Source organism: Piliocolobus tephrosceles, chromosome 11, assembly GCF_002776525.5.
Source record: "Piliocolobus tephrosceles isolate RC106 chromosome 11, ASM277652v3, whole genome shotgun sequence".
Classification (NCBI taxonomy): Eukaryota; Metazoa; Chordata; class Mammalia; order Primates; family Cercopithecidae; genus Piliocolobus; species Piliocolobus tephrosceles.
This window is the reverse complement of record NC_045444.1, coordinates 104,344,540-104,368,472: the sequence shown is the minus strand read 5'-3', so window position 1 is coordinate 104,368,472 and position 23,933 is coordinate 104,344,540. Positions and strand designations below refer to the sequence as shown.

At 50.1% G+C, this 23,933-nt stretch overlaps 1 protein-coding gene across 3 annotated transcripts in view; it reads left to right on the top strand.

The window, feature by feature from the left end:
* Nucleotides 1–19,728, top strand: part of LOC111548341 (tensin-1-like) — a 37,816-nt gene extending 18,088 nt beyond the window's left edge. Inside the window, exons 8-14 of one of the 3 annotated variants that reach the window (XM_023220763.2) lie at nt 968–1,080; nt 1,537–1,597; nt 1,822–1,897; nt 2,478–2,607; nt 5,232–5,297; nt 6,627–6,743; nt 19,565–19,728. In XM_023220763.2, coding sequence (XP_023076531.1) covers nt 968–1,080; nt 1,537–1,597; nt 1,822–1,897; nt 2,478–2,607; nt 5,232–5,297; nt 6,627–6,743; nt 19,565–19,575 — 574 coding nt within the window. In that variant the 3' untranslated portion in view covers nt 19,576–19,728. Of the gene's footprint in view, nt 1–967; nt 1,081–1,536; nt 1,598–1,821; nt 1,898–2,477; nt 2,608–5,231; nt 5,298–6,626; nt 6,744–8,156; nt 8,373–17,128; nt 17,222–19,564 lie in introns of those variants that run through there. The other 2 variants (XM_023220773.2, XM_023220755.2) reach the window with 2 other exon arrangements.
* The last annotated feature ends 4,205 nt before the right edge of the window (nt 19,729–23,933 follow it).

Here is a 23,933-nt window from a genome sequence, read left to right as displayed (position 1 = left end):
AGGTTGGCCAGGTGCGGTGGCTCATGCCTGTAATCCCAGCACTTTGGGAGGCCGAGGCGGGCTGATCACCTGTGGTTGGGAGTTTGAGACCAGCCTGACCAACATGGAGAAACCCCGTCTCTCCTAAAAATACAAAATTAGCCGGGCATGTTGGCGCATGCCTGTAATCCCAGCTACTCGGGAGGCTGAGGCAGGAGAATTGCTTGAACCCAGGAGGCAGAGGTGGTGGTGAGCCGAGATTGCACCATCGCACTCCAGCCTGGGCAACAAGAGTGAAAGTCCATCTCAAAAAAAAAAAAAAAACACTGGGGGATGTTGACCCTAGAGATAGTAATAAATACTTATTAGAAGCTAGTCACCTCGAATACCAAGTAAACTCAACGATACAGAGAGAGGGACTTCTTGCACTTTAGTGTGATTTAGAGAAAGTGAAGAACTACATTTATTAAAGTCTTGCTCACTATTTGCTAGACTGTCACTTGTGGCTACTGGATCTGTGGGCAGAACTGGGGCTGTGAGTGTGGGCAACAAGCTTGATTTGAGCTTTGTGTGGGGGTGTGAGGGTGTCAGAGCTGTTTGGTCGTTGGGCCTGCCTTGAGCAGCTAAATGTTGCCTGTCAGGGATGTGGGGTGGAAATTTTGGTGCAGCAGGAGATTCTTGGGCTGGGAGTGAAGCAGGAAAGAGATATTCATGTTGACCACCAGAGGGCGGTGGCGAACTCCAAGTGGGATGCTTGGCTTGACCCAGCTCTAGGTCTAGTATACCTGCTCGCTCTTCCTATCTGGGGCTCCCAGTAGCAGGCAGGAATGTCTGGAAGGGAGGCCTGGTTGGGGAGGAGGACCATGTTGGTTGGGGAGAAGGTAGAGTAGGTAAGCGATCTAGGGCAATGTTCTTGGAAAAGACAGAACAGTGATTACTGCACCAGCGCAGACCTCTCTCCCTGAAGCTGCTTCTTCCACCACTGCAGGTATGTGCATTACTTCAGCGGCCTGCTCTCCGGCTCCATCAAAATGAACAACAAGCCCTTGTTTCTGCACCACGTGATCATGCACGGCATCCCCAACTTTGAGTCTAAAGGAGGTACCTGCCTTGAGCCCTCCAACCTCCCCCTTACCAACTCCTCCCTTTCATCTTCCATCTTCTCCTCTAAGAGGCAACCTTGGGTAGTAACAGACAACATGAGAGCTACAGGGTCATTACACTTCCACTGGACTCTCAAGTGCATTGCTTCCTGAACTTTTCTAAGCCCCAATCTATTCATTTTCAAAATGGGTTTGATATTTGCAGTGCCTGCTGGCCAATGATGTTGGATGGGCAATGTTTTTTATAAATTTAGTTTGCTTTACAAGTGAAAAGTTGGCATTTCTTCCCCTTTCTGCTTCCTCTTTTTCTCTTTCCTCTTTTCCTCCTTTCCCTTCCTACCTCGCCTTCCCCCGTTCCTTCTTTCCTTTCTCTCTTTCTCCCTTCACTGTCTCCTCTGCCCCTCCCGCCTACCAGTTTCTGCTGCCTTAGGTAACACCCACCCCACTTTTACAGGATGTCGGCCATTTCTCCGCATCTACCAGGCCATGCAACCTGTGTACACATCTGGCATCTAGTAAGTATTACATGGGCATGAGAGGCCAGGGATGCCCAAGGCCTAGGGCTAAGGACCAGGTCAGAAGGGTGGGGAGAGGAGACAGTGTTCTCAAGAGGGTTGAAAGGACAGAGTCAGAGAGGTTTCCCACTAACCCTGTGGCATAGGGGCAGCAGGGAGAAAACGCCCCTCCCTCATCTCCCCTCCAGCAGCCTTCTCTGTTTCTGTCCACCTCTCTCCCTTAGCAACATCCCAGGAGACAGCCAGACTAGCGTCTGCATCACCATCGAGCCAGGACTGCTCTTGAAGGGAGACATCTTGGTGAGTGCTGTTCCTCTGTCTCAAGCCCCATCCTTGTTTATTTTCTCTCTTTTCTTTTCTTACTCCCTTCCTGCCTCTTGGGACAAGACAGCTACTCCTCCTGGGCTGCCAGGCTTGGAACCATAGGCTCTCGGGGCTCTTGGGAGACCTTCCAGTGTCACATAGTCCGTGTCTCTCACCCTGGGCTTAGCTGTTGTTCTGGAGCATCTCCAGGGAAATACCACTCAGTGTGAGCTGTTACCTCCTGGCTTCTCATTGGTGACAAGGACTCTGTGAATTATAGCGTTAGTCCTTCCTGCTGCCATTTAAATCCATCTTACTTTTTGCACTCTGACTTGTATGCAGAAACTTCTTGGGAGGACATTTTTGTCCCCAGAGGCCAAGGCTGATCTCCAATTCTTTGCTGTTCTAGAAGTTTCCCCACAGAACTCTGAGATCCTCTTTGGTGTTGATGAGCTCTCCCTCATCGGGTTTGGGGTGAGCCTTGGGGGCTCAGTCAGTGGAGCTGATAAGGAGGCTCCCTGGGACCTGACCTCCCAGCCTCAGGCCCCTGACTGGTTCTGCCCATCTTCCCACCCAGCTGAAGTGCTACCACAAGAAGTTCCGAAGCCCAGCCCGAGACGTCATCTTCCGTGTGCAGTTCCACACCTGTGCCATCCATGACCTGGGGGTTGTCTTTGGGAAGGAGGACCTTGATGATGCTTTCAAAGGTGCGCTCCTTGAGTGGAGCTGGGGGTGGGCATCCCTGTGGCAGGGAGACCAGCTCAGTTTGAGAGGATATGGTGGGTATGGGGACCATCTTTTCTGGGCCACGTGGTCTGTCTAGTTTCAGGCTGACGATGGGAGAGAGTTGAGAGAGACTTGGGAGAGAGTTGAGATCGGGATGGTCTGGGAATTCCAGTTGTTAGTAGAAGTGGAGGTAAATTCCTCCCAGTCCTTGGGCTGTTTTATATCTTGCAGCCTTCTATTACTTTCTCTGTCTCTCCTTCATCTTGTCCCCCCAGTTTGTCACATGTGTCCTACTGATAATCATTTCTTTTCAACATTCATTGGGCATCTGCTTTGTGTTAGGATCTGTACCAAGTGCTGGGGATTCAGAGTGAAACCTGACATGGTCTCTGCCTTGGTGGAGTTCAAAAATCTTGTTGAGTTGGCAGGCAGACCAGCAGGGGATAATTACCCTGTAGGGCAGAAGAGCAATAGTGGAGGAGTGTGGCAGCCACAAGGGGGAACCATTTTCTGAGAGAAGAAGAGGTGGTTTGGAAAGGTTTGGTGTTTGCTTTTGCTTCTTTCTTTTATTCATTGGAAGTTTTATCTATATCACATTCATGCCCGGGACATATAAATGCACATTTATTTACCCATCTCTCTCTCCATCCACCAATTCATCCTTACACACATCCATCCATCCATCCATCCATCCATCCATCCATCCATCCATCCATCCATCCATCCATACATCTGTCCTTCCATCCGTCTGTCCGTCCATCCATCCATCCACCCACCCATCCATCTACCCACCCACCCATTCATCCATCCATTAATCCATCCCTTCATTAATCTATCCATCCATCCACATATTCATTCATCTGTCCATCTATCCATCTGCACATCCATCCATCCACCAAGCATCACTTGTGTGTCTATATGTGTCGGGCATGTGCTAGACCCTATAGATATGAACAGAAAGAAGTCAGGCACTACCCTCAGGGAGTTCACAGTTTCCTCAGTGAGAGACACACAAACATGATACTACGAAGTGATGCCTGCAGTGATGGAGACATGAACAGGCATGATAGGTGTCCCATGGAGCAGATGCCATCCTTGCTGTAACTTATTTTCCTACAAGCAGTGGGCAGTGATCTGTGTCCAGACTGGGCTCAGGCAGAGAAAGACTGGAACTGGGGTTTGGAGGAGGGTCCATATCTCCTTAGTATAGCCTGGCTCATGTAGAAGGGTGTTTCTTTAATGAGCTCTCCTTGCACTGGAGCCAGAAGATGCCATCATAATTACAGTACAGAATGTAAATGATAGCAGTCTTAACAAGGGAAAATAAAGGAATAGCTGATAAAATAAATAAGGGGTTGGGCAGAAGTTGAGAGAAGGGAGGTTCACAGATTTCCTTCTCTTACATAGTGGGAGTCAGGAGATACCATCAAAAATTGACAGATCAATAAATAGAGGCATGGCCAGGCACGGTGGCTCATGTCTGTAATCCCAGCACTTTGGGAGGCCAAGGCGGGAGGATTGCTTGAGGCCAGGAGTTTAAGACTAGCCTGGTAAATATAGTGAGACCTCTGTCTCTACAAAATATAAAAAAAACCAACTGGGCATGGTGGCGTGTGCCTGTCATCACAGCTATTCCAGGGGCTGAGGCAGGAGTATTACTTGAGCCCAAGAGTGCAAGGCTGCGGTGAGCTATGACTGCACCGCTGCACTTTGGCCTGGGCAACAGAGTGAGACCTGGTCTCTAAAAAGAGAAAAAGAAATAGAGGCTTAACTATCTTATTTAAAGTTTCAAAGACAATCAATAGAATAAATAAAAACAATAATTAGATTTAAGAAGAGAGGAAGTGGGGGTAGTAGTGTAAGTGAACCAAATTATTCATATTCATAGTGGTCAATACACAGAAGTTATTTAAAATTCGTGTCTGGCTGGGTATGGTGGTTCACACCTGTAGACCCAGCACTGTGGGACGCTGAGGTCGGTGGATTGCTTGAGCCCAGGAGTTTGAGACCAGCCTCGGCAACACAGCAAAACTCTGTCTCTACAAAAAATACAAAAATGAGCCGGGCGTGGTGGCTTGCACCTGTAGTCCCAGTTGCTCTGGAGGCAGAGATGGGAGGACCACTTCGGCTTGGGAGATTGAGGCTGCAGTGAGCTGTGATCGCACCACTGTACTCCATCTAGGGTGACAGAGCAAGATTCTGTCTCAAAAATATAAATGTGCATTCCAACCTGGGCGACAGAATGAGACTCCATCTCAAAATAAAATAAAATAAAATAAAATAAAATAAAATAAAATAAAATAAAAGCATAAAAATAGTGGCTATTATTTAGAGTCTTAGAGGTAAATTGCTAGTAGAAAAGAAATAGAAATAGAATCAGTTACCGCATTACCTCAAGCAAGTAGGACAGGGGCTAGAGTGACAGGAGATTTAATTTCATTGTATAGATATAATTTCATGTATATATGTATAAATATACGTTGATTATTATTATAATATTAACCATGTGCATATATGGCATTTTAATTTTTTCTAGAAGAAAACTTTTTATGGAGTGCTTTTTGGGACTTTTTACCTATTTTTGTTTTTCCTTCTCTTTTTCCAGATGATCGATTTCCAGAGTATGGTAAAGTGGAGTTTGTATTTTCTTATGGACCAGAGAAAATTCAAGGTATAACTCAAGTTAGAATTCATTCTTTCAGTCCTTCCTTTTATCCTGACCCTATCCCCACCACCCTTCCACCCCTGGTCTGTTCCACAATGACCAAGTTATCTTTGAGATGCAGGCCACCAGTAAAGGATCTAGGTTTCAGAGTGGACCCCTAGCTAAACATGAACCAGTGACTTAATCTCTGGATAATAAAAATAAAAAAGCAGACAGAGAGGCACTGGGTTGGATAAACTGTTCTGGTCGCATTAGGTCATCAGCCTGTTATATTCAGAGACTGAGGGCCACGGTAGATGGAAGGAGTGGCTGGCGGGCAGGGGGCACTCGAAGGTGCTGGATAGACGATGCGTATTTATGAGAACTGAGGTGATTCAACCTGAAGGCCAGTTTAATAATAACCTTGAAGCCTCTAGACTGGTTATAAGTGGAGACCAGTTGTTCACCATCTTATATGAGAATGGAATGAAAGGAGATGAAGTTAGGTTATGGACAGAGGGACTCTGGATAGACTAAAGAAAGGACTGCCAAGCCAGGAAGGTAACTCACCCTGACAGACTTGACTAGCGGCTATGCTGTCTTTGAGCTGGGTTTTAAAATTTTTATTTATTTATTTTTATTTTACCTTAAGTTCTGGGATACATGTGCTGAATGTGCAGGTTTGTTACTTAGGCATCTATGTGCCATGGTGGTTTGCTGCACCTGTCAACCCATCATCTACTTTTAAGCTCTGCATGCATTAGGTATTTGTCCTAATGCTAAGCTGGGTTTTCTGTGGGTGGCTAGGAGATTCTGCCATGCTTCCTAGGTTTCTGTCTGGAGTGGAGAGCATTTTAAGAGGGGGCAGGGCCATGCCTGGGATGACCTTTGGAGGCTTTATGTCCTTTCAATGTCAGGGCTGTGATTTTCCTGCTGTCCCTGACCCCATGCAGCTCATAACCAGCCTGCCCCCCAACCCCAGGGTCTGACTCAAGGGGCGGATTTCCTAGTCTCTTGGCACTGCCTCAGAAGCCCCAGGGACACAGAAGAGAAAGAGGCAGACACCCAGCCAGGGGTCCTCCCTGCTTTCTTCCAGGGGGTCTTCATTCTTCAGTGCCTGTCCTGGTTTACCCCTATGACCCAGCATGAGCCTTTTCAAGAATGTAAGAAACTGGACTCCCAGTTCTCAGTCCAGCTTAAACCACTGGTCCCGCCTGCCATGCTCAAGAAAACGAGAAGTCCCTCAGGGAGCATCTTTTGGGGAGCTTGTGGGCTTTCTCTGTTTTTCCAGCTGCTGATCCTTTTCCCTCTCTGCACTGTCTCCCTGACTGCCCCTGCCTTTCCCATCCCACTTAGGCATGGAGCACCTGGAGAACGGGCCGAGCGTGTCTGTGGACTATAACACCTCTGACCCCCTCATCCGCTGGGACTCCTACGACAACTTCAGTGGGCATCGAGATGACGGCATGGAGGGTAGGTGGGACCCAGTGGCTCCCAGCCCCTATCCAAACTGCATAGCCTCTGCTCACATGAGCTTGCTTCTCTTGGCCTGCTGTCAAGAGATCTGGGTTCGAGAGGAGACAGAGGGGAAGTCTGAGGTGCCTCTGAGAGTTCACAGTTCACTGGGGGAAGATAAGGCACATATATTAATATATTAAATAAAAATGAGGACAGAGCCAAGGAAGGCAGCAAAATGGCCGCAAGGGGTTATCGTGGAAGTGTATTGCTGCAGCCAAGTAAGTTCCATGGACAGTGAGTTCTCTGGGATTGGCAGGGAGGGATTTTGAGAGCTGGAGTGATCTGGGAAGACTCCATGGAGGACGGGGCCTTGAGTGGAGCTTGAGATACCCCCCGTTGTGCTGCAGAAACAGCATTTGTCACGTGTGTGTTAAACCCACTGCTGGGTTTCTTCAGGCTCGCTGCCTGAGTTCTCTGGGGTCAGAGTACTAGGAACAGAGACACAGAATCTAGGGCCTGCAAGCTTTCATCAACAGCCAACAAAAACGTTTGAGAGCTGGGAACAAACTGATAGGCTCTGAAATTTGAAAAGAAGCAGCAGCATTGAAATTAATACATGTTTAATTTAGCTACAAACCCAACATTATGTCAAATCGTCCACTGCAACTCAGGTCATCTCTTGAGAGTTCTATTTATGTATGTAGTTTATCTGCATATGTGTAAGGAGTTCTATTTATGTATGTGGTGTATCTGTATATGTGTAAGGAGACGTGGGGCGAGCTCTGAAAGTGAGCATGCCTGGAGCCCAGGAACTCTGTCTGGGGTTTGGTCACGAGCTTCTTTTCTTGAGTTGGTCGTAGGACCGCAGGATGTTGGAGCTGGGAGGACCTTCGAGATGGTCCAGCCCATTCCCGATCTGTGTTTAGTTGGGGTAACTGAGACCTCTCCCAGAGTCAGAACCTCCTGATTTGCCCCCATGACTCAGGATGGCCCTTTCAAGGATGCCAGCACCCAGCGTCCGGCTTCTGCTCCCAGCTGAAGCCAGTCCTGGGTGGGGCTGTGCCATCCTGGGGCCCCTGGGGCTCATGGCAGAGTTGAGTTAGAGACAGGCAGGCCTGGGGGCCTCCTCTTGCCCTCTTTCCTCTACACAGCGCTGTCTTCTGTCTCCCTCCCCAAGGTTTTGGATTTGATGACTCCTCTCTGAAAATCTTTGGGCCTTTTCTTGAATAAAGATTTCTCCTCTGATCTTGGGGGCACAAGAATGTGCACAAAGCTTCAGAGAGAGGTGGGATGAGGGAGGGTGGTTGGACTAGAATTTGGGGACTTGCTGAGAGCATATTTTTCCTGTGCAATGTCGAAAAGTGGATGGCCTGTCCCCACACCTGCCTCAGTTCCCAACCCCTTCCTGGGGTGCTTTTCCTCCCCCAGGGACCCAGCACCCTTGGATTGGCCAAGACACCCGACCAGGCCCCTCCGACCCCCGAGGCTGCTCCTGAAAAGCACTCCTCCATCCCCTGGTGCTGAGCGGCCAAAAGCAGAGGCTGGAATGAATTTGTTCTGAGGTCTCAGTGGCTGCCAGCCTACTTGGTCGTTGTGCTGGGGATGTTTGCATTTTTAACAAGAACACTTGGCAGTTGGAAAGAATTTTTACTGTCTCTCCATCTCTCCTTGGTGCACAGTCAATGCGATGATAAATGTAGAAACATTTAGTAAACTATAAAGTGCCAGGCAAATGAAAGGTAAAATAATTAAGGGCGAGGAGGAGATGTGGGAAAGACGGGGCTTAGGATGTAGTTGGCTGTGGGGGAAGGAAGAAGAGCAGACGGTCAGAGTGGGAGGCAGCCCAGGGACAGCAGAGCCGAGAGCGGCTCCCCCTCTCGGCAGAGGGCCAGCTTCTCAGCCTCCAGACAGGGCCCCTCTGTCCTTGTAGGACGAGCTGACCTTTAGCTGGTCAAAAGATCCCGCTGGTTCCATCCCTCTGTCTGAGGGAATGGATTGGAAGGGAAAAAAGGAAGAGCTAGCGGGCAGAAGAGGCAGCCAGGGCCTTCCCTCACCAGCCCTCTGTCCCCTCTACCTGCCTGTGGCAGCCTTCATGAGAGGCAGTTTAGCATGTGGTTAAGAATGCAACCTCTGCAACCAAACTACCTGGCTTCAAATCCTTTGACAAGATACCGTCCCTTGGGGCCTCGGTTTGCCCTGCTGTAAAATGGGGATTCAGTCAACAAATCATTTTGAGCCCCTTGTGGGCAGCATGACCTGAGGAGGGGCTGCAGGCCGTGTGTCCTCGGGGGTCCCTGACACATTTGTGTCAACTGTGGCCAGCGTGTCAGGCGCCTGCAAGACATGGCTAAGGGAAAAGGCCTGGATTTATCACGCACCAGCCATGGCACCAAGAACTTGGTAGTTGCCATTTCATTTGATGCTCCCAGTGATTCTGTGACTCTTATTATGTTCGAATGGGGAAACTGAAGCACAGAGGGATTAAGTAACCTGCCCCAGCTTGCCACGCCAGTCAAGAGCAGATCTGGGTTTCAAGCCACCGCACTGCCCACCGTGCTGTCCTGGGTTGGCTGACATCCCTAGGGGCCAGCTCTGGGCATCTGGTTTTGTGGCAGTACCTGGGTCCCACTGAGCCTAGTACCTCTCTGGCTGCTACCTCTCCCCCATGGACAGAGAAGTTCACCCAATCCTGACTGTTAGAAAGAGGGAGGGTTAGGCGAGGGGGGTGCGCTGGAGCGTGGCACCCCGGAGGCCACTGGGCTCGCCCTGAGGCAGGTGTTTAGCAAGACTTCAGTGCAGGCAACAGCTGAGCCCCTGCCCCACCCACAGAGAATAGTGTGTGCCGCTCACTCAGGAATGCTTCTGATGAGTGGCTGGCCTCTCGAAATAGGTAGAGGGAAGGGTGTCCGAGGTGACCTGGGGCCATTTCTGAAAGTGGCCCTCTGCCTACCTCTTCTATTTCAGGCCCACTGCGGGAGGGTGATAGTAGGGGCCAGACCATTCCCTCTGGAGCCCACCAGGAGACTCAGACGGTGGGGGCAGGGAGCACCCAGCCAGGCAGTCAGCAGCAGATGTCATCTCTGGCCTGCATCCTCTAGTGTGGCCTGTGTCCCCACCTTGCCCTCTCCTGGCAGTGAGGCATGGCCAGCACCGGGTCCAGAGCTCCTGGTCCCCCAGGAGGCCCTCCTGCTGCCCCTGACTTAACCATCATCTCAGGAACTGCTCTGCGTTTAACCCTTTCCTTACTGCCTGCAGTTCCCCAGACCAACTCCAAGTTCAAGTTTATAGCTAGCAGCACTGTGACACTTAGAGCCTTCTCCCGAATTCTGTTGAATTTCTGTTCTCTGAAGGCTGACTTCTCAGGCTCAGGTGGCCAGGCTAGTCATAAAACCCAAGAGGGAGGGGGCTTGCCAATGGGGCAGGAAACCCCCATGTGTGGAGCCTCCTTGGCGTTACCTCAGCTCAGCCTGTGCCAACCCCATTTCCTGGATGAAGACCCCGGAAATAGGCCGAGGTTAGCAATCTTGTCCAGAGTCATGAGACAAGAGGTCTAGTTGATATTGGAATCCAAATCCCTTTCTACCTCCCTTGGAGCTCAGCTTACCAGCACCCCGGAACCCACACCCCTAATCCATTCAGGTGGCTACTTCAGGATGGTTGTCTCACCTCTCAAGCCCTAATGATGACAGGGACTCACTACCACACAGGGAAGCCCGTTTCACGGCGGGACGGGTCCAGCTGTGTCTCTGTAGCAAGCTGAGGCTGTGGTGGAGACTTTGGGCTCACCTGCTCCTGGGCCAGGGGCAGGGGGGCGTGATGAGGGTGAAGAATCAAATGGAAGCTCAATAATAAGGACCCTCTGACTGGACAAAGTTGTCTGTTGTGGGACAGTGGCCAGAAGCCGGGTGCCTGCCATCTTGGGTACCCTTTATTTCCAGAGCAGTGCCTTCTGCTGCTTCTCATGCCTGAAGTATTATTAGTCTGCTCAGGCAGCCACAGCAAAGCACCACAGACCCGGGGGGCTTGTGCAACAGAAATGAATTTTCTCATAGTTCTGGAGGCTACAGGTCTGAGATCCAGGTTTCAGCAGGGTTGGTTTCTCCTGAGACCTCTCTCCCTGGCTTGAAGATGCTGTCTTCTTCCTGTATCTTCACATCGTCTTCCCTCTGCATGTATCCTTATCCTCATCTCTTCTTATAAAGACACCAGATGTATTGGAGTAGGGCTCACACTAACGATCTCTTTTCACCTTAATTGCCTCTTTAAAGGCTGTATCTCCAAATACAGTGGCATTCTGAGCTGCTGGGGGTTAGGATTGCAACACAGGAATCTGAGTGGGGCAACAGTGCAGCTCTTCACACCTGAGAAGGAGTTTTCTGGGTCACATGTATTTGGATGCCCCAGGCCTTTGAGTGGGGAGGAAGGAGAGGTCAAGGATGGCTGGTGGAGAGAGGTCTGGTCCCCTCTTTGCAGGAGTCTTTGCCCCTCTCCAGTTAGGTCTGGAGCCTGCCAGCTCAGTACTCTGGCTAACACCAGCTTTGCAGCCTCCAGAAGCCCCATTAGCAACTTGGCCTGAGTTCTGACGCCCCGTGCCCAGATTCCAGGTCCCCATGGGTAGGGGTGGCGCTGTGTTTTTGCCTCTGCTGTATAGAGCAGGCTCCAAATTCCTCCATAGTGTTCCAGGGCAAGCCTTCTCGGAAGCAAGCCCTGAACCAAGGGATGTGGGCTGCCCTCTGCCTCTGAGAAGCCTGCAGGCTGACCAGGCCTGGGTTCCTCCCTGCCTTCTCATCCATCCCCACCTTTCCGTGACTTCCTTGGACATCGGTTGTTTAGAGTTTCTCTTGACTCAACAGAGGATAGGAACAGGGGTTGGGCAAGTGAGGGGCGCTCTCAGAAAGTAGATTTCTCAGGGACAAAGGACAGGGTGATGCAGGGGAATGACAAGCCTCCCAGCCTGGCTGACAAGGGCAAGGGGCTGGTGTCCACCCCACTTCTGGGTTTCTCCTGGTTGGCGACCATCAGTACTTCCTTTGTTTCCATGGATAATCCCACCAGAACCAGGAGCTGGTGACAGGGGGCCTTGGTTTTGTGCCCAAGCTCCTCAGCCCTCAGAGGAGATCTTCCAGTTCCGCAGGGTGCCAGTCCACTCCCCAAGTGCTTTTGTCTGGGTTGGGGAGGAGCCTCTGCCTGGAGCCAGGAATCCCTGTTGTGATGACTTCTTATGAGCTGGGCTTATCCAAGGACTCTGATACTTTTTTTTTTTTTTTGAAAGAGGAAAGAGGGAGGGAAAGAGATCCAGCAAACAGGCAGAGACCAAGAAGGAGAAAGAAATAAATAGCTGAGAGACATGGAGAGATAGACAGACATGGATAGACATTGGCCTGGGAGACAGAAGATTTGGGTTCTGGGTGTCTCTGGTAACTCCTTTTCCATAGGTCCTTTTTATTTCTTGTGAAATGTGAGGGCTGGAGTAGATAGTATTTCTTTCCATTTCTTTGAGCTCAAGCATCGTGTCTTTTCATGACTTGTGAAGACCTAAGAGGGTCCTGCCAGGCTTCCCTCTGAGCCCAACCCATGGGCTCAGAGCAGGAAGGAGCATGGCTTAGTGCTCTATCAGTCAGGAGAGGCTCAGTTACGCCACTGTGACAAATGGTCCCACCTTCTCAGTGGCCTAACCCAACAAAAGCGTATTTCTTGCTCATTCTGTGTGTCCACTGGGGGTCAGCAAGGTCTCTGTTCATCACAGATACTCTAGGCAGAGGGTGGCTTCATCTTGTAGGTGCTTCCTTCACTGCTGTGGCCGTGGGGAGAGGACACCATGACTTGCACACTGCTCCTGCCTAAAACTCACATGCTTTCCTTCTGCTCACGTTTCATTGGCCAAAACAAGCCACACATCCATGCCTAGCTTCAAAGGGGGCAAGGAAGTTGTGCAAAGAAGATGAGAAGCTGGAAATTAGGTTGAACAGACCAGTCTCTACTCTAGGGATTAAGGCCGTGGGACCTAGAATCAGAAGATCTGGGTCTATGCTCTATTGTTGATAGGTGTGTTTCTTGGCCAAGTAACTTTGCCTTTCTGAGATCCAAATGTCTTAATTGTAAAATGGGTTCAATAGCAGTACTTTTGCTATAGCATTGTCTGATATACAATGAGGTAATATATATAAAATGTGAAAAGCAGAGTGGTGCATGCCATGCTGGCAGTGATTTGTGTCTGTTTTTATTATTATTGAAGTGCTGGAGGAGAGAAGAGACAGATGTGATTTTAGCCCTCTCCTCTTTAGAAAAAGCCCACATTCACCATGTCCCTCTGCTCTCTGGGAACCACCTATAGCTGGCTCTGTTCTGGGAGCCCCACTCTTGGGAGTCAGGAGACATGCCTCTGACATCAACTTGCTATGTGACCTTGGAAAAATTACTTCCCTTCTCTGGTTCTCAGTTTCATTATCAGCGAATTGAGGATAATGGATTTCAAAAAGGGCTTCCGGCTCCAAAACCCTAACAATGTTGAGGACGCTGATGCTGACGATGACCATGAGATGAGAGCACTGTGTACTTTCTGGGTGCCAGGCACCACTGACTATATGTTATCTTGGTTAATCCTCCCCAAACACCTATAGGTGGATGCTGTTTTGTACTTATTGGACTGAACAAGCGGAACTTGTAGGATGTGATTAAAATGCTACCTGTTTTGTATACCTTTAAGTCTACCCTGTTTCCCCTTCCCCCAGATGACATTAGGGCAAGTTCCATCCCTTTTCTAGCCACTCTCAGGTAATACAAGGTCCTTCAGTTGGTAACAAATAAATATGCCTGGTGCTGGTGAACTTGCTCCTCCCCCTTGTCAGCTCCTATCTGGCTGCTAGCTCTGTGTGTGTGTGTGTGTGTGTGTGTGTGTGTTGGTTGGGGGGCGGCGGTGATGATGGTGGTGGGGAGGCTCAGTAAGTTTTCTTTCTGTTTTCCTGACGTACATATTTAGGGTTAGGAAGAGAAGAAAGGGGGAACATTCTAGAACATTCTTTCTTGCCTGGTGAGGTTGCACAGACATGCTCTGTGTGGAGACAGAGACACAAATGATATCTCTTGGGTTCTTTGCCAGTGGAAAATTCTGGAGGCATTGAATGCCCTCTGGCTTCTCTCCTGAGGCACTTCTGTAGGTATTTGGGAGACCCCGTCCAACTGCCCAAAAGTCTTTCATTCCCTATTCCCTCTGAGTGGCGAACGTGGTTCTGTTCAGATGCTCAGGACCCCCTTCCTCAGCCCAGTCATCCCTCGCTCCCTCCAGCCTCATCCTGCTGAAATCTCTCACCCCTGCAGGTGGCCCTCGTGGACAGCATTTCAGGTAGCCCAGGAGCTGGCTCTCTCTCACCTTGGTCCAAAGTAAACCGTCAGCACTCCTGGCCCCCGCAAAGACCCGGGTTGAGGTGGCCAGTGTGCCCCCGCCCCTGTTCCCACAGCACAGTTAGGCCCCTGTCTTTCACATCCTCCATGCACCCTCAGGTACCTGCTGAGCCTCTGAGCAGACTCACTGAGATGAGGGAGACGCCCATAGCAAGGTGGGACTTGCTGCCAAACACCATGCTCTCCACAATTCCTCTTACAATCTTCCACTTCCTGATCTTTTTACACCTTTGATATGTATGTTTGTGTGTGTTGTGTATGGCAGTATAGTTTGGAACCACAAAACTGTTTTCAGCCATCACTCTCTTTAAAAACTTAATAGCTGTGTAGATATAATTTAATATCACAACTTCACCTGTTTAAAGTATACAATTCAATGGGTTTTAGTATAGTTAGGCTTATACAACCATCACCATAATCTCATTTTAGAACAGTTGTATCACCCCCACCCAAAGGAACCTTATAACCAGCAGCAGCCACTCCCATTTCTTTCCCCAACTCACAACCCTAATCTGCTTTGTGTCTCTGTAGATTTGTCTATTCTGGACATTTTACGTGAATGGAGTGATACAATATGTGATCTTTTGTGTCTGGTCTCTTTTACTTGACCCAGTGCTTTCAAGGTGCATTCACATTGTAATATGTATCAGTACTTTATTCATTTTTGTTGCTGAATTATATTCTATTGTAGACCATACCATATTTTATTTATCCATACATCACCATCAATTGATGAACATTTGCATTGTTTCAACTTTTCGGCCTGCGTGAAGAATGCTGCTGTCAACTTGTATGTGCGAGTTTTTGTGTGGACTTAGGTTGTCATTGCTCTTGGGTAGACAGCCAGGAGCGGAATTGCTGGATCACGTTGTGTCATCATTTGAGGAATGGCCAGACTGTTTCCCAAAGTGGCTACACCATTTGGTGTTCCTACCAGCAATGTATGAGACTTTTTCCTCAACCTCACCAACACTTACTTTCTGTCTTTGGGATTCTAGCCATCCTAGTGGGTGTGAAAGGGTATCGCATTGTGGTTTCGATTTGCATTTTCCTAAGAATTAATGATGTTGAACATCTTTCCATGTGTTAATTGGCCATTATGGTCTTCTTTAGAAAAATGCCCATCCACACCCTCTGTTTACTTTTTAAATTTTTGTTTTGTCTTTTCATTATTGAGTTGTAAGCATTCGTTTTATATTTTGGCAACAAGTCCCTTATTAGGTATATAATTTGCAGATATGTTCTGCCATTCTGCGAGTGGTCTTTTCACTTCTTGACGTTAGTAATCTCTTCTGCAAGGCCTGTGTGGTTGTCTCCTGCCTTAGTTTTTAAATGTATCGTTCATTGTCCTCAGGCCTCTTTTGCAACTGAGACCCAAGTACTTTCACATTAACATCTGGTCACAAATAGTGTTCCCATTTGATAGATGAGGAAACTGAGGCAAGTAACAGTGATGTTAAGGACATTGTCCAAGGAAGTCTTCTGGATAAATGGTGAAGGCAGGATTCCAACATGGTGGGTCTGCAACTAGTCAGGGATCTGTACTGCTACCTGTCATTTTATGATCTTCATCTGTAGCCCAAAATGCTTTAGGCTGTGTGGCCTGATCTCTTTCCAGCTTTAGAAGAGGTGCCCGGATTAGCCTGGAAAGGCTGCCCCATTACACAGAGAGGGAGGCCGAGTTTCAGATCCCTGGATGGCAGAACAGCAAAAAAGCCCATGAGTTCTATCTTCCAGCCAGTCCCGGGCCTGTGTAGCCCTGTCTCCCTTCATCTCCTGGGGCCCAGGCCGGATGGGAGAGCGGTGAGAAGGTGTCCTCCAGGTTCAAGAATGAGACACTTCAGCAGTGGGGAGCAGAGTCCCAGTGCTTCCTCTGGGTGGGGCTGCGGGAGGGAACTCATGTGCACCACACAGTTTGCCCTTGATGTATTTTCTTAGGGTCTGACATTCTTGCCGTCTGAACTTTTGAGTAAGACGTGGGAGAAACCAGCAAGAGAGGGGAGTACAGGATTGCAGGTGGTCCCAGATAACTCAGGGAAATAGTCCAAGGTTCCTGGGGAGTGATACATGTGCCCCTTGTATCTGAGCAGAGGACTTCAGGGGTGAGTTTCTATATGTGGGTGCTGAGAGCCTGGGATTCGGCCCTGAGCTGATTTTTGTTGGGAAATGGTCACCTGGCCTCCAGAGGGGATAGCCCCTTCTGGCCTGTGACTTCCAGGTGGTGGGGGGCAGTAGCAGGGGAGGGAGGAATTCAAAGATGCTACTGAAAGCTTCTGTCCTTGATCTATCACATCATACAGGACAAAGGGCTGAGATACTAGCAGGAGAGGTTTGGGTTAGCCCCCTGGTAGAACTTCCCAACTGTGAGAGGGTGAATCAGCTGTGGCAGGGAGATTGGTCCTCTTGTCCTCTTGGCCCCCTTGGGTAGAGATGTTGAGGCACAAGAGGTGTGGATCTTAGTGTGTGCTGGTCTGCATAGAGGCCGAGACAGAGGCCTGGATGAGACAGCTCCTTGAGGAGGATTCTTGGTTCTTTTGCCTCCTCCAAGAGGAGAGTCCTCTCCTGACTCACTGGCACAATCAGAGTCTTGAGAATTCAAATACAAGGCAAGCCTGACCTTGCAGGTAAAAATATGACACCACTGACCTGGTATCTGCCAGCCACCTGCTTGCACTGTTCCCTGTCAAGCAGCGCTGGATTTGTCTCAATGCCCTTGGACCCTTAGCTGGCCCTGCTCTGCGAGGCAGCTGGCATGCTTGGGCAGCAGCCTCTGCCCATGGAACACACAGTAAACCAATACCCTCCCGAGTGAATGTGCCTTTGGTGCTCTGTAATCTCTGCCATCGGGTGCAGGCTGGAAGGCCGGAGCCACGCTCAGAGCTAGCTGGAGCTCTGGGCACAGTCTGCTCCCTTGTGCTCAAATATCCAGATGGAGGCAGGGGTTGGGGGAGTGTGAACTCTTTCCCCTCAGTCTCCCTCCCTGTTTCCTCTCCTGCCAGACCTGTAGACAAGTGCAAGTCATCCGGACCTGTCAAGACCCCAAGATACTGACTCTAATTACATCCAATAAAAGAAATTTAAGCTTCTATCAATCAAATGCTTTTTCTTACCCACCTAAAGCTGCTTTGCACCCATCATTTCCTCCCTCTCTTCTTCCTTTTCTTCCTTTCTTTCTTTCTCCAGATACTTCACTGATCCTCTGTGAGGTGGTGGCCACTGTGCAAGTCCTGGGGATACAGAAAGCTGTGCGCTGGGGTTGTCTGGAGATGGGGTGGGGGTGTCAGCCGGGTGCTGCGTCCACTCTGACCCACAGCCTGTGGGTAAGGGGCTCGGGCAAGTGCCCTGTCTTCTGGGGATGGTTGTGATCAGAGGGGCTGGCTTTGCAGGGGGTCTGCATTTGAAGGGCCCCCGGGAGGATAGACGGCATTGAAGGCAGAATTGCTTTTCAGATTAAAAAGTGGCATAAAAACGTTGTTCAAAGTCTGGAAAGTGAAAGGAAAGAGAAACCATCAAATCCGACTGGCTTCCTCACACAATCGCTCTGGTCACTGCAGTGGTGGGGGGTGGGATCTTAGCAGGAGGCTGGAGGTGGTGGAGGTGAGCTGAGGGCCAGGACACCCTTTCAGGAGGCCAGGGAGGTGAGAACAGTTGCAGTGTGGGGCCAAGGGAGGGGCTGGTGTTCCCTGGGGCCCCTGCTGCTCCCAGGAGCTGAGCTGAGCTGAGCTGTCCCGGAAGCTCTCATCAGAGTCCTGGGACTCCATTCCCCCGTCTGCTATTGAAGGGGTGCAGGGGCCTCTTTTCTCCTTTGTTTCGTTTTCAGTTTTTCAAAGCAACCTTTACAAAATAAAGAACACCAAACCCGCAGTAGATGTGTCCACAGAGCCTGCATTTCTTGCCCTGGTGAACTTGGCTGGCTGAGGGCTGCCTTTCCTCACTTCCTCCCCAGGTGGCTGCCTGGGGAGACTCCACCAGGCCGCTCAGAGTCCCACGCAAGTGGGGGTGGGTTGATGCCACCCCTGGCTCTGGTGGGTGTGTGGCTCCCACAGTGGGCCTTCTTGCCTTCAGCCTCCAGTCCTCCAGCCTCCCCATTCAGCTCACTGCAGCATCTAGCCCTCTGTGGTGAAGGTCCTCTTTCTGGATTATTCCAAATGATTCCTTGCTGGAGCTATTCAGACCTTGGCGCTCCTGCCTGCCTTTTCAGAGGTTTATTTGCTTTGGCAAAGTTGAGCTTCTTCACTCATTGTTCTGGCCTGGCTTTGGGGCCAGTCTCTCCATCAGCCTTGGAGAGGCGGCATCCTCCCTGGAGCCTGCCTGCATCTACCCACTGCCTCCCCTGCCTGCTACCTGGCACCCCATCTTCCTGCAGCAGAGCCCCTCCCTCTTGGTCCACTCTCTGAGTCCCTGCTTTCTGTCTGATGGACAGTTCTGAGGCTGTTTATGGGAAAAGGTTTCAAGGGATCTGGGGTCTGGCAAATGATCAGTCCTTTTTCCTTTGATAACCCTCCCTCTACTTCCTCAGCTGCTCATGGATGATTCATCCCCTGTAAATCTCCTTCTTTCTTCTCTATGTCCCCCTCCCAGGCACAAGACCTTCTAAAATCCTACCAAAGCCACTGAGCTCACATAGCTTCAGTCATAGGCTGCCTCCTTTAAAATTAAGGACAGAGTCTTAGAGTGGGCTGGGAAGAGGTGGAACCTACGTCGTTGGGAGGTGATAGTCTTTAGGTGGGAAGATCCTTGGGAGGTCCTGTAGTGATTGCAAGCATGGTCTTGGGACTCAGGCTGTCTGGGCTTGAGCCCTAGCTCTGCCTCTTGCCTTTTGTTGACCTTGGGCAAATCATTAAGCCTTTCTGGGCCTCAGTGTTCTCACCTGTAAAGTGGGGAGAAGGCTAGTACCTGTCTTACAGCATTGAGAATTAACAGAAATAATCTTTGGGCGCCTAGCTCAGCAACTATTATACAGGAAATCATTACTAAGCATTAACTTTTGCTAATACCGCTACCTGACCATGGGTGGCACTTTATAAAATGCTTCCCCGAGTTCACCTTCAACCATCCCGGTTCTTGAGCTGGACTTTGAACTGAGGCCTCTGGCGCAAGTCCAGTGTTCTTCCCATTATACAGAACTAGGTGTCTGTGAAGCTTTTCCCCAACATCATCTAAATACCGGGCTCCATCCCCAGGTGTGACCCACTCCCTCTGCTCAGGGGTCCTACCTCCCTGGCACTGGTCATCAGTGACCATCAGACTGCAGGTTATGGCCTCCTCCCTTTGAGAAAACACATCAGCATGCAGGAAGGTGGGAATGACGTGAAGATAGGCCTAACCTTGAGTCCATGCAATTGAAGAAGATGAAGAGAAGGAAAAAACCCACATCATCTATGTTCTTTGGTACATAAGCTGTTCTTAGTCATATTTGCTTCTTCATCCAACAGGTCTTTACTGAGTGCTTACTCTGTGCGGGCCACTCACTGTTCCAGATGCTGGGGACGGAACAATGAATGAAACAAAGATATCTGCCATGTGGCAGTTCCATTCTAGTGGAGGCAGACAATAACACCTTTAAAAACAACCGTAATAAATAACTGACAGAGCCTGTTAGAACTTGAGAAATACTCTGGGAAAAATGGAGCAGAGTAAGGGTGACTGGGAATGGGGGCATTGAATTAGCTGACATTTTTAAAAAGGGGAGTTGGTCAGTCCGGGCCCTCTGAGGAGGAAACACTTGAGCCAAGACTTGAAAGAAGTGCAGGAGCTGGCCAGACAAATATCTGGATAAGAGCATTCCAAGCAGAGGTAACAGCAGGTGCAAAGGCCCTGAGGCAGGGGCCCGCCTGAGATGTTTGGGAAGCCAGGAAGAGGACAGCGTGACTGAATGGACATTGTGTTGGGAAATAAGCCAGCTCTGCCCGATGCTGTGCCTGTGTCCTAGAGACACATGCAGGCCAGTGATGGGGGAGGGAGAGGCCAGCCCAAGCGATCTGGAGCCACAGTGACTGAGCTGGTCAGCCCCAGCCTTCTCCCTGTCCCCTTCCCTCTGCCAGCCCCAGTGGAGAGGCCTGAGAGGCTGTGGACTAGCTAATTCTGCTCTGGGTGAGGAGCTGCCTGCCGCTGTCTGCCAGGTCAGCTTGCTCCAGGGATTGAGTTTCAGCATTTCACTGATGTAAATAAATCAGTCTTTCGATTGCCCTGCATGGCCCTGGAAACCTCTGCAGCCTGGCGTGTATTTACAGACTTCCTCTAAGTCCCCTTTTCTGTCCTAGCCTCAGGGGCTCCGTGGCTGCTTCAGAAACAGCCTCATACGAGTTTGGAGCCTGAAGCCACCCGGGCAGGACCAAGCAGGAGAGGAGAAACAGGCCCGCTGAGTCCAGAGGCTCTGGGATCCAAACAGTGCCTGGTAGAGCATCTTCTCTGAGTTGTATCCTTGAGGATCAAGATCCAAACAGGACTTTGGGAATGACCTATATTTGCCCTCTGCCATTGCACAGTGGAGTAAACTGAGGCCTGTCCGAAATCACCCCTTAGAATTCTGGCCCCTTGGCTCCCAGGCTGCTGCTGCTGCAGCCAGGCAGCGTTTTCTTTAGGTCTGTTTGTTACACCGTGGCTGGTTAGAGATCTAGGGGCAGAGTTGGAGAGGTGAGTTTTAGCTGCTGCTGGAAGGATGGAGGTCTGACATTCGGGAGAACTCTCTTGCCTTTGGGGGATCTGAGAAACAGGAACAGGTGCCAGGACTAGATATTCTAGATTTTCTGAAAGTTGAGGAGAATCCTTCCACCACACGCATCTGTCTAGGGGGGATGAGTGACCACGGCTCGTGGACATGGGAAAACAAGGCAACTTTTAGAGGGTTCTGACAAGGCCCTGGCTCATTCTTGTGCAAAGGGGACTCAGGAGTCTCACCCCAAAGTCCCTTTTCTCCTGCCCCTCTTTCTTTGTTCAAGCATTATTTGCACTCACAAGACTATCTCTCAGGGACCTGGGTGTCCTGCCTCAGACAGTCCTGGTTCCAGGACACTGGACCTCGGTTGTTCAGCCTCTGGGCCATTTATCTCCCTGTGCCCTGAGAAGCAGCAACAGAGCTGTTGATGGGTGTGGGGAGCTTCAGACTGCCCAGTCTTTACATCTTTACAGGCAGTCGATACCCTGGCTGCTTATCTGGGACTTACGCCTTTGATTGCTTAAAAAAATTGTTAGCAGCAAAGTGTTTTTTGATGTGTGTTCTTCTCCTTCTCCAGGGGCAGTGAGATCAGATTTTGATATGAAAGCTCAAAGCTTCTCAGATCTCTCCTTCTTCCCTGCCTTCCTCTCTCTGTCTGTACATTTCTTGAGAACCTTTGAGAAGCAGATGGGTGCTCCTCATGTGATGCAAAGGTAGAAAGGCCCAAGGGTGGTGCCCTGGCTTCTGTCTCCCATGCAGGCCTGTGCTCCATGGTTTGGTGGCCTCTGCATAAGTGAGTCACTTTCAGCCTAACCCTAGATGGACTTATTTGGGGAAGGAAGCAGATACCCACCCAGATCTTCCACCCTCCTCTGTACCTACTCACGCATGGAGCCACATGGATCCCTCTGCTCACAACCACCTCTCACACATGGAACCACATGGACCCCTCTAGTCATAGCCACCTCTCACACATGGAACCACATGGACCCCTCTAGTCATAGCCACCTCTCACACATGGAGCCACATGGACCCCTCTGCTCACAACCACCTCTCACACATGGAACCACATGGACCTCTGCCCCACTGCATACCCCAACCCATCAATGTTGGGAGCTGTAATTATAAAACTGCCCAGCCAGTTTGGTAACCCAACTTATATGTGGATGCTGAGAGAACGGGCCTGTTTGGGGTCAGGAATAGTGATTGAGCTCACTTGCAGAGATGGTTTCATTCGTGTGAATTATAAACCAGCCCTGAGGCAGTGTTCTACTTGTTTCCAGAAGAGCTTTGAGCCCTGGTAGCATTGTGAGGATGAAGGCATAAAATTCCCAGGGAACCAGTTTGATGGGGACAGTGCTCACTTGGCTGCTGGAGTTTGTTATAAACCACCATTGTGACTTTATTGTCACTCTCCACTCCTTTTTTCTTGTTGGATCTTCTAAGATCTAACCCTTTGCTTCCTCCATCTCCTTTCTTGTTTCTCCTTCCTTTCTGGGAAGCAGAAAGAGCATGAGTGTCAGAGTCAGACTGGCTGTGTAATCCTGAACAAGCCACAACCCCTGAGCCTTAGTTTCTTTGTCGGGAAGATTGGCATGACAATATCCACTTTAAAAGGCAGTTGTGGAACCAAGCAAGGGAACCTCCATTAACGTGCAGGCACATAGTCAACAACGTGCCTGCCTTATTCCATTCTACCCTCTCCTTCCCCCTTGCTCCCAAAGCCCCATATCCCCTCTCCCCATTCTTCCTCCATCCTCAGCAAGTGAGGACTGCCACTGACATGGTGTCCATGTCCTGGGAGCAGTAAGGGTGGGGAGAAGCAGGAGGGCGGTGAGTGGATATATCCCGACCCTCATCCAACACGAACATCTGCCTGGGAGTTGACAATTCCCTTCCTGAGTAATCCTCTGGCACTCGGACTCCTGTCCTGTTCTCAGGGAATGTGCTCCTGGGCCTGGCCCTACCCACTGCCTTCCTGGGATGGGAATTGTGAAGACCCTGGAAGGCTGAAGCCCTGCCAGGGGTGCCTGAAGCTTGTCCTGCTCCTATGGCCCTGCCTTCCCTGTCCACTGGGCTGGGAGGCAGGGAGGAGGTCCTGGGGAGGTCTAAGGACATGTTTTCATCACATATGCAGCTGCTGTGCCCACCCCAGGCAGCGGGCCCTTCCTCCCTCTATCCCCAGACATTTGAGACCTTGATGCCACGCCTGTCTTGGGAGATCTCTTCCTTCTGCTGCCCTGACTGCTCCCTCTAGCCACGCCTTTCTCTTCCTTGATGGCTGTCCATAGAACCAGAAGTTTTGGAGTTCAAAGCCTATCTCTTCCCACTGATCTTACCACGTTGGAAACTGAGTCCCAGGAAAAGGAAATCACTTTCCCAAGTTGAAGCAGCGAAGTAGTGGCCCAGATGGGGTTGAAACGCAAGACTCCTGAGTCTTAGTTCAGAGATCGGTCTATTACACCCCAAGGTCCTTCATCCCTCAGTCTAGCTCAGGGCCCGTCACCTGTGGTACTATTGGCATTTGGGACCAATATAATTGCTTGGGACCACAATAATTGCTTGTTGTGGGAATCTGTCCTGTGTATTGTAGGATGTTTAGCAGCATCTTTGGCCTCTACCCATTAGACACCAGTAGTACTTTCTCCAAGTGTGATAACCCCAAATATCCGCAGTATTGTCACACATTCCCTGGGGGGCCCTGGCTACCTGGAGGTGCTTCTCTTTCCTCTAACCTCTCATCTTCGTGATCTCACCTCTCCCACCTGCAGGGTGTGCAGTAGTCCTTAACTAGGGACACTGTTCTGTTTCCTCCTTCTGCTCTGGGACGGGGCTGCTTGGAAACCAAAGCACTCAGCCATGAGTTTGCGTCCTTTGTAGAGACATGGATGCAGCTGGAAACCATCATTCTTAGCAAATTATCACAAGAAGAGAAAACCAAACACCGCATGTTCTCACTCATAGGTGGGAACTGAACAATGAGCTCACTTGGACTCGGGAAGGGGAACATCACACACTGGGGCCTATCATGGGGAGGGGGGAGGGGGGAGGGATTGCATTGGGGAGTTATACCTGATATAAATGATGAATTGATGGGTGCTGACGAGTTGATGGGTGCAGCACACCAACATGGCACATGTATACAT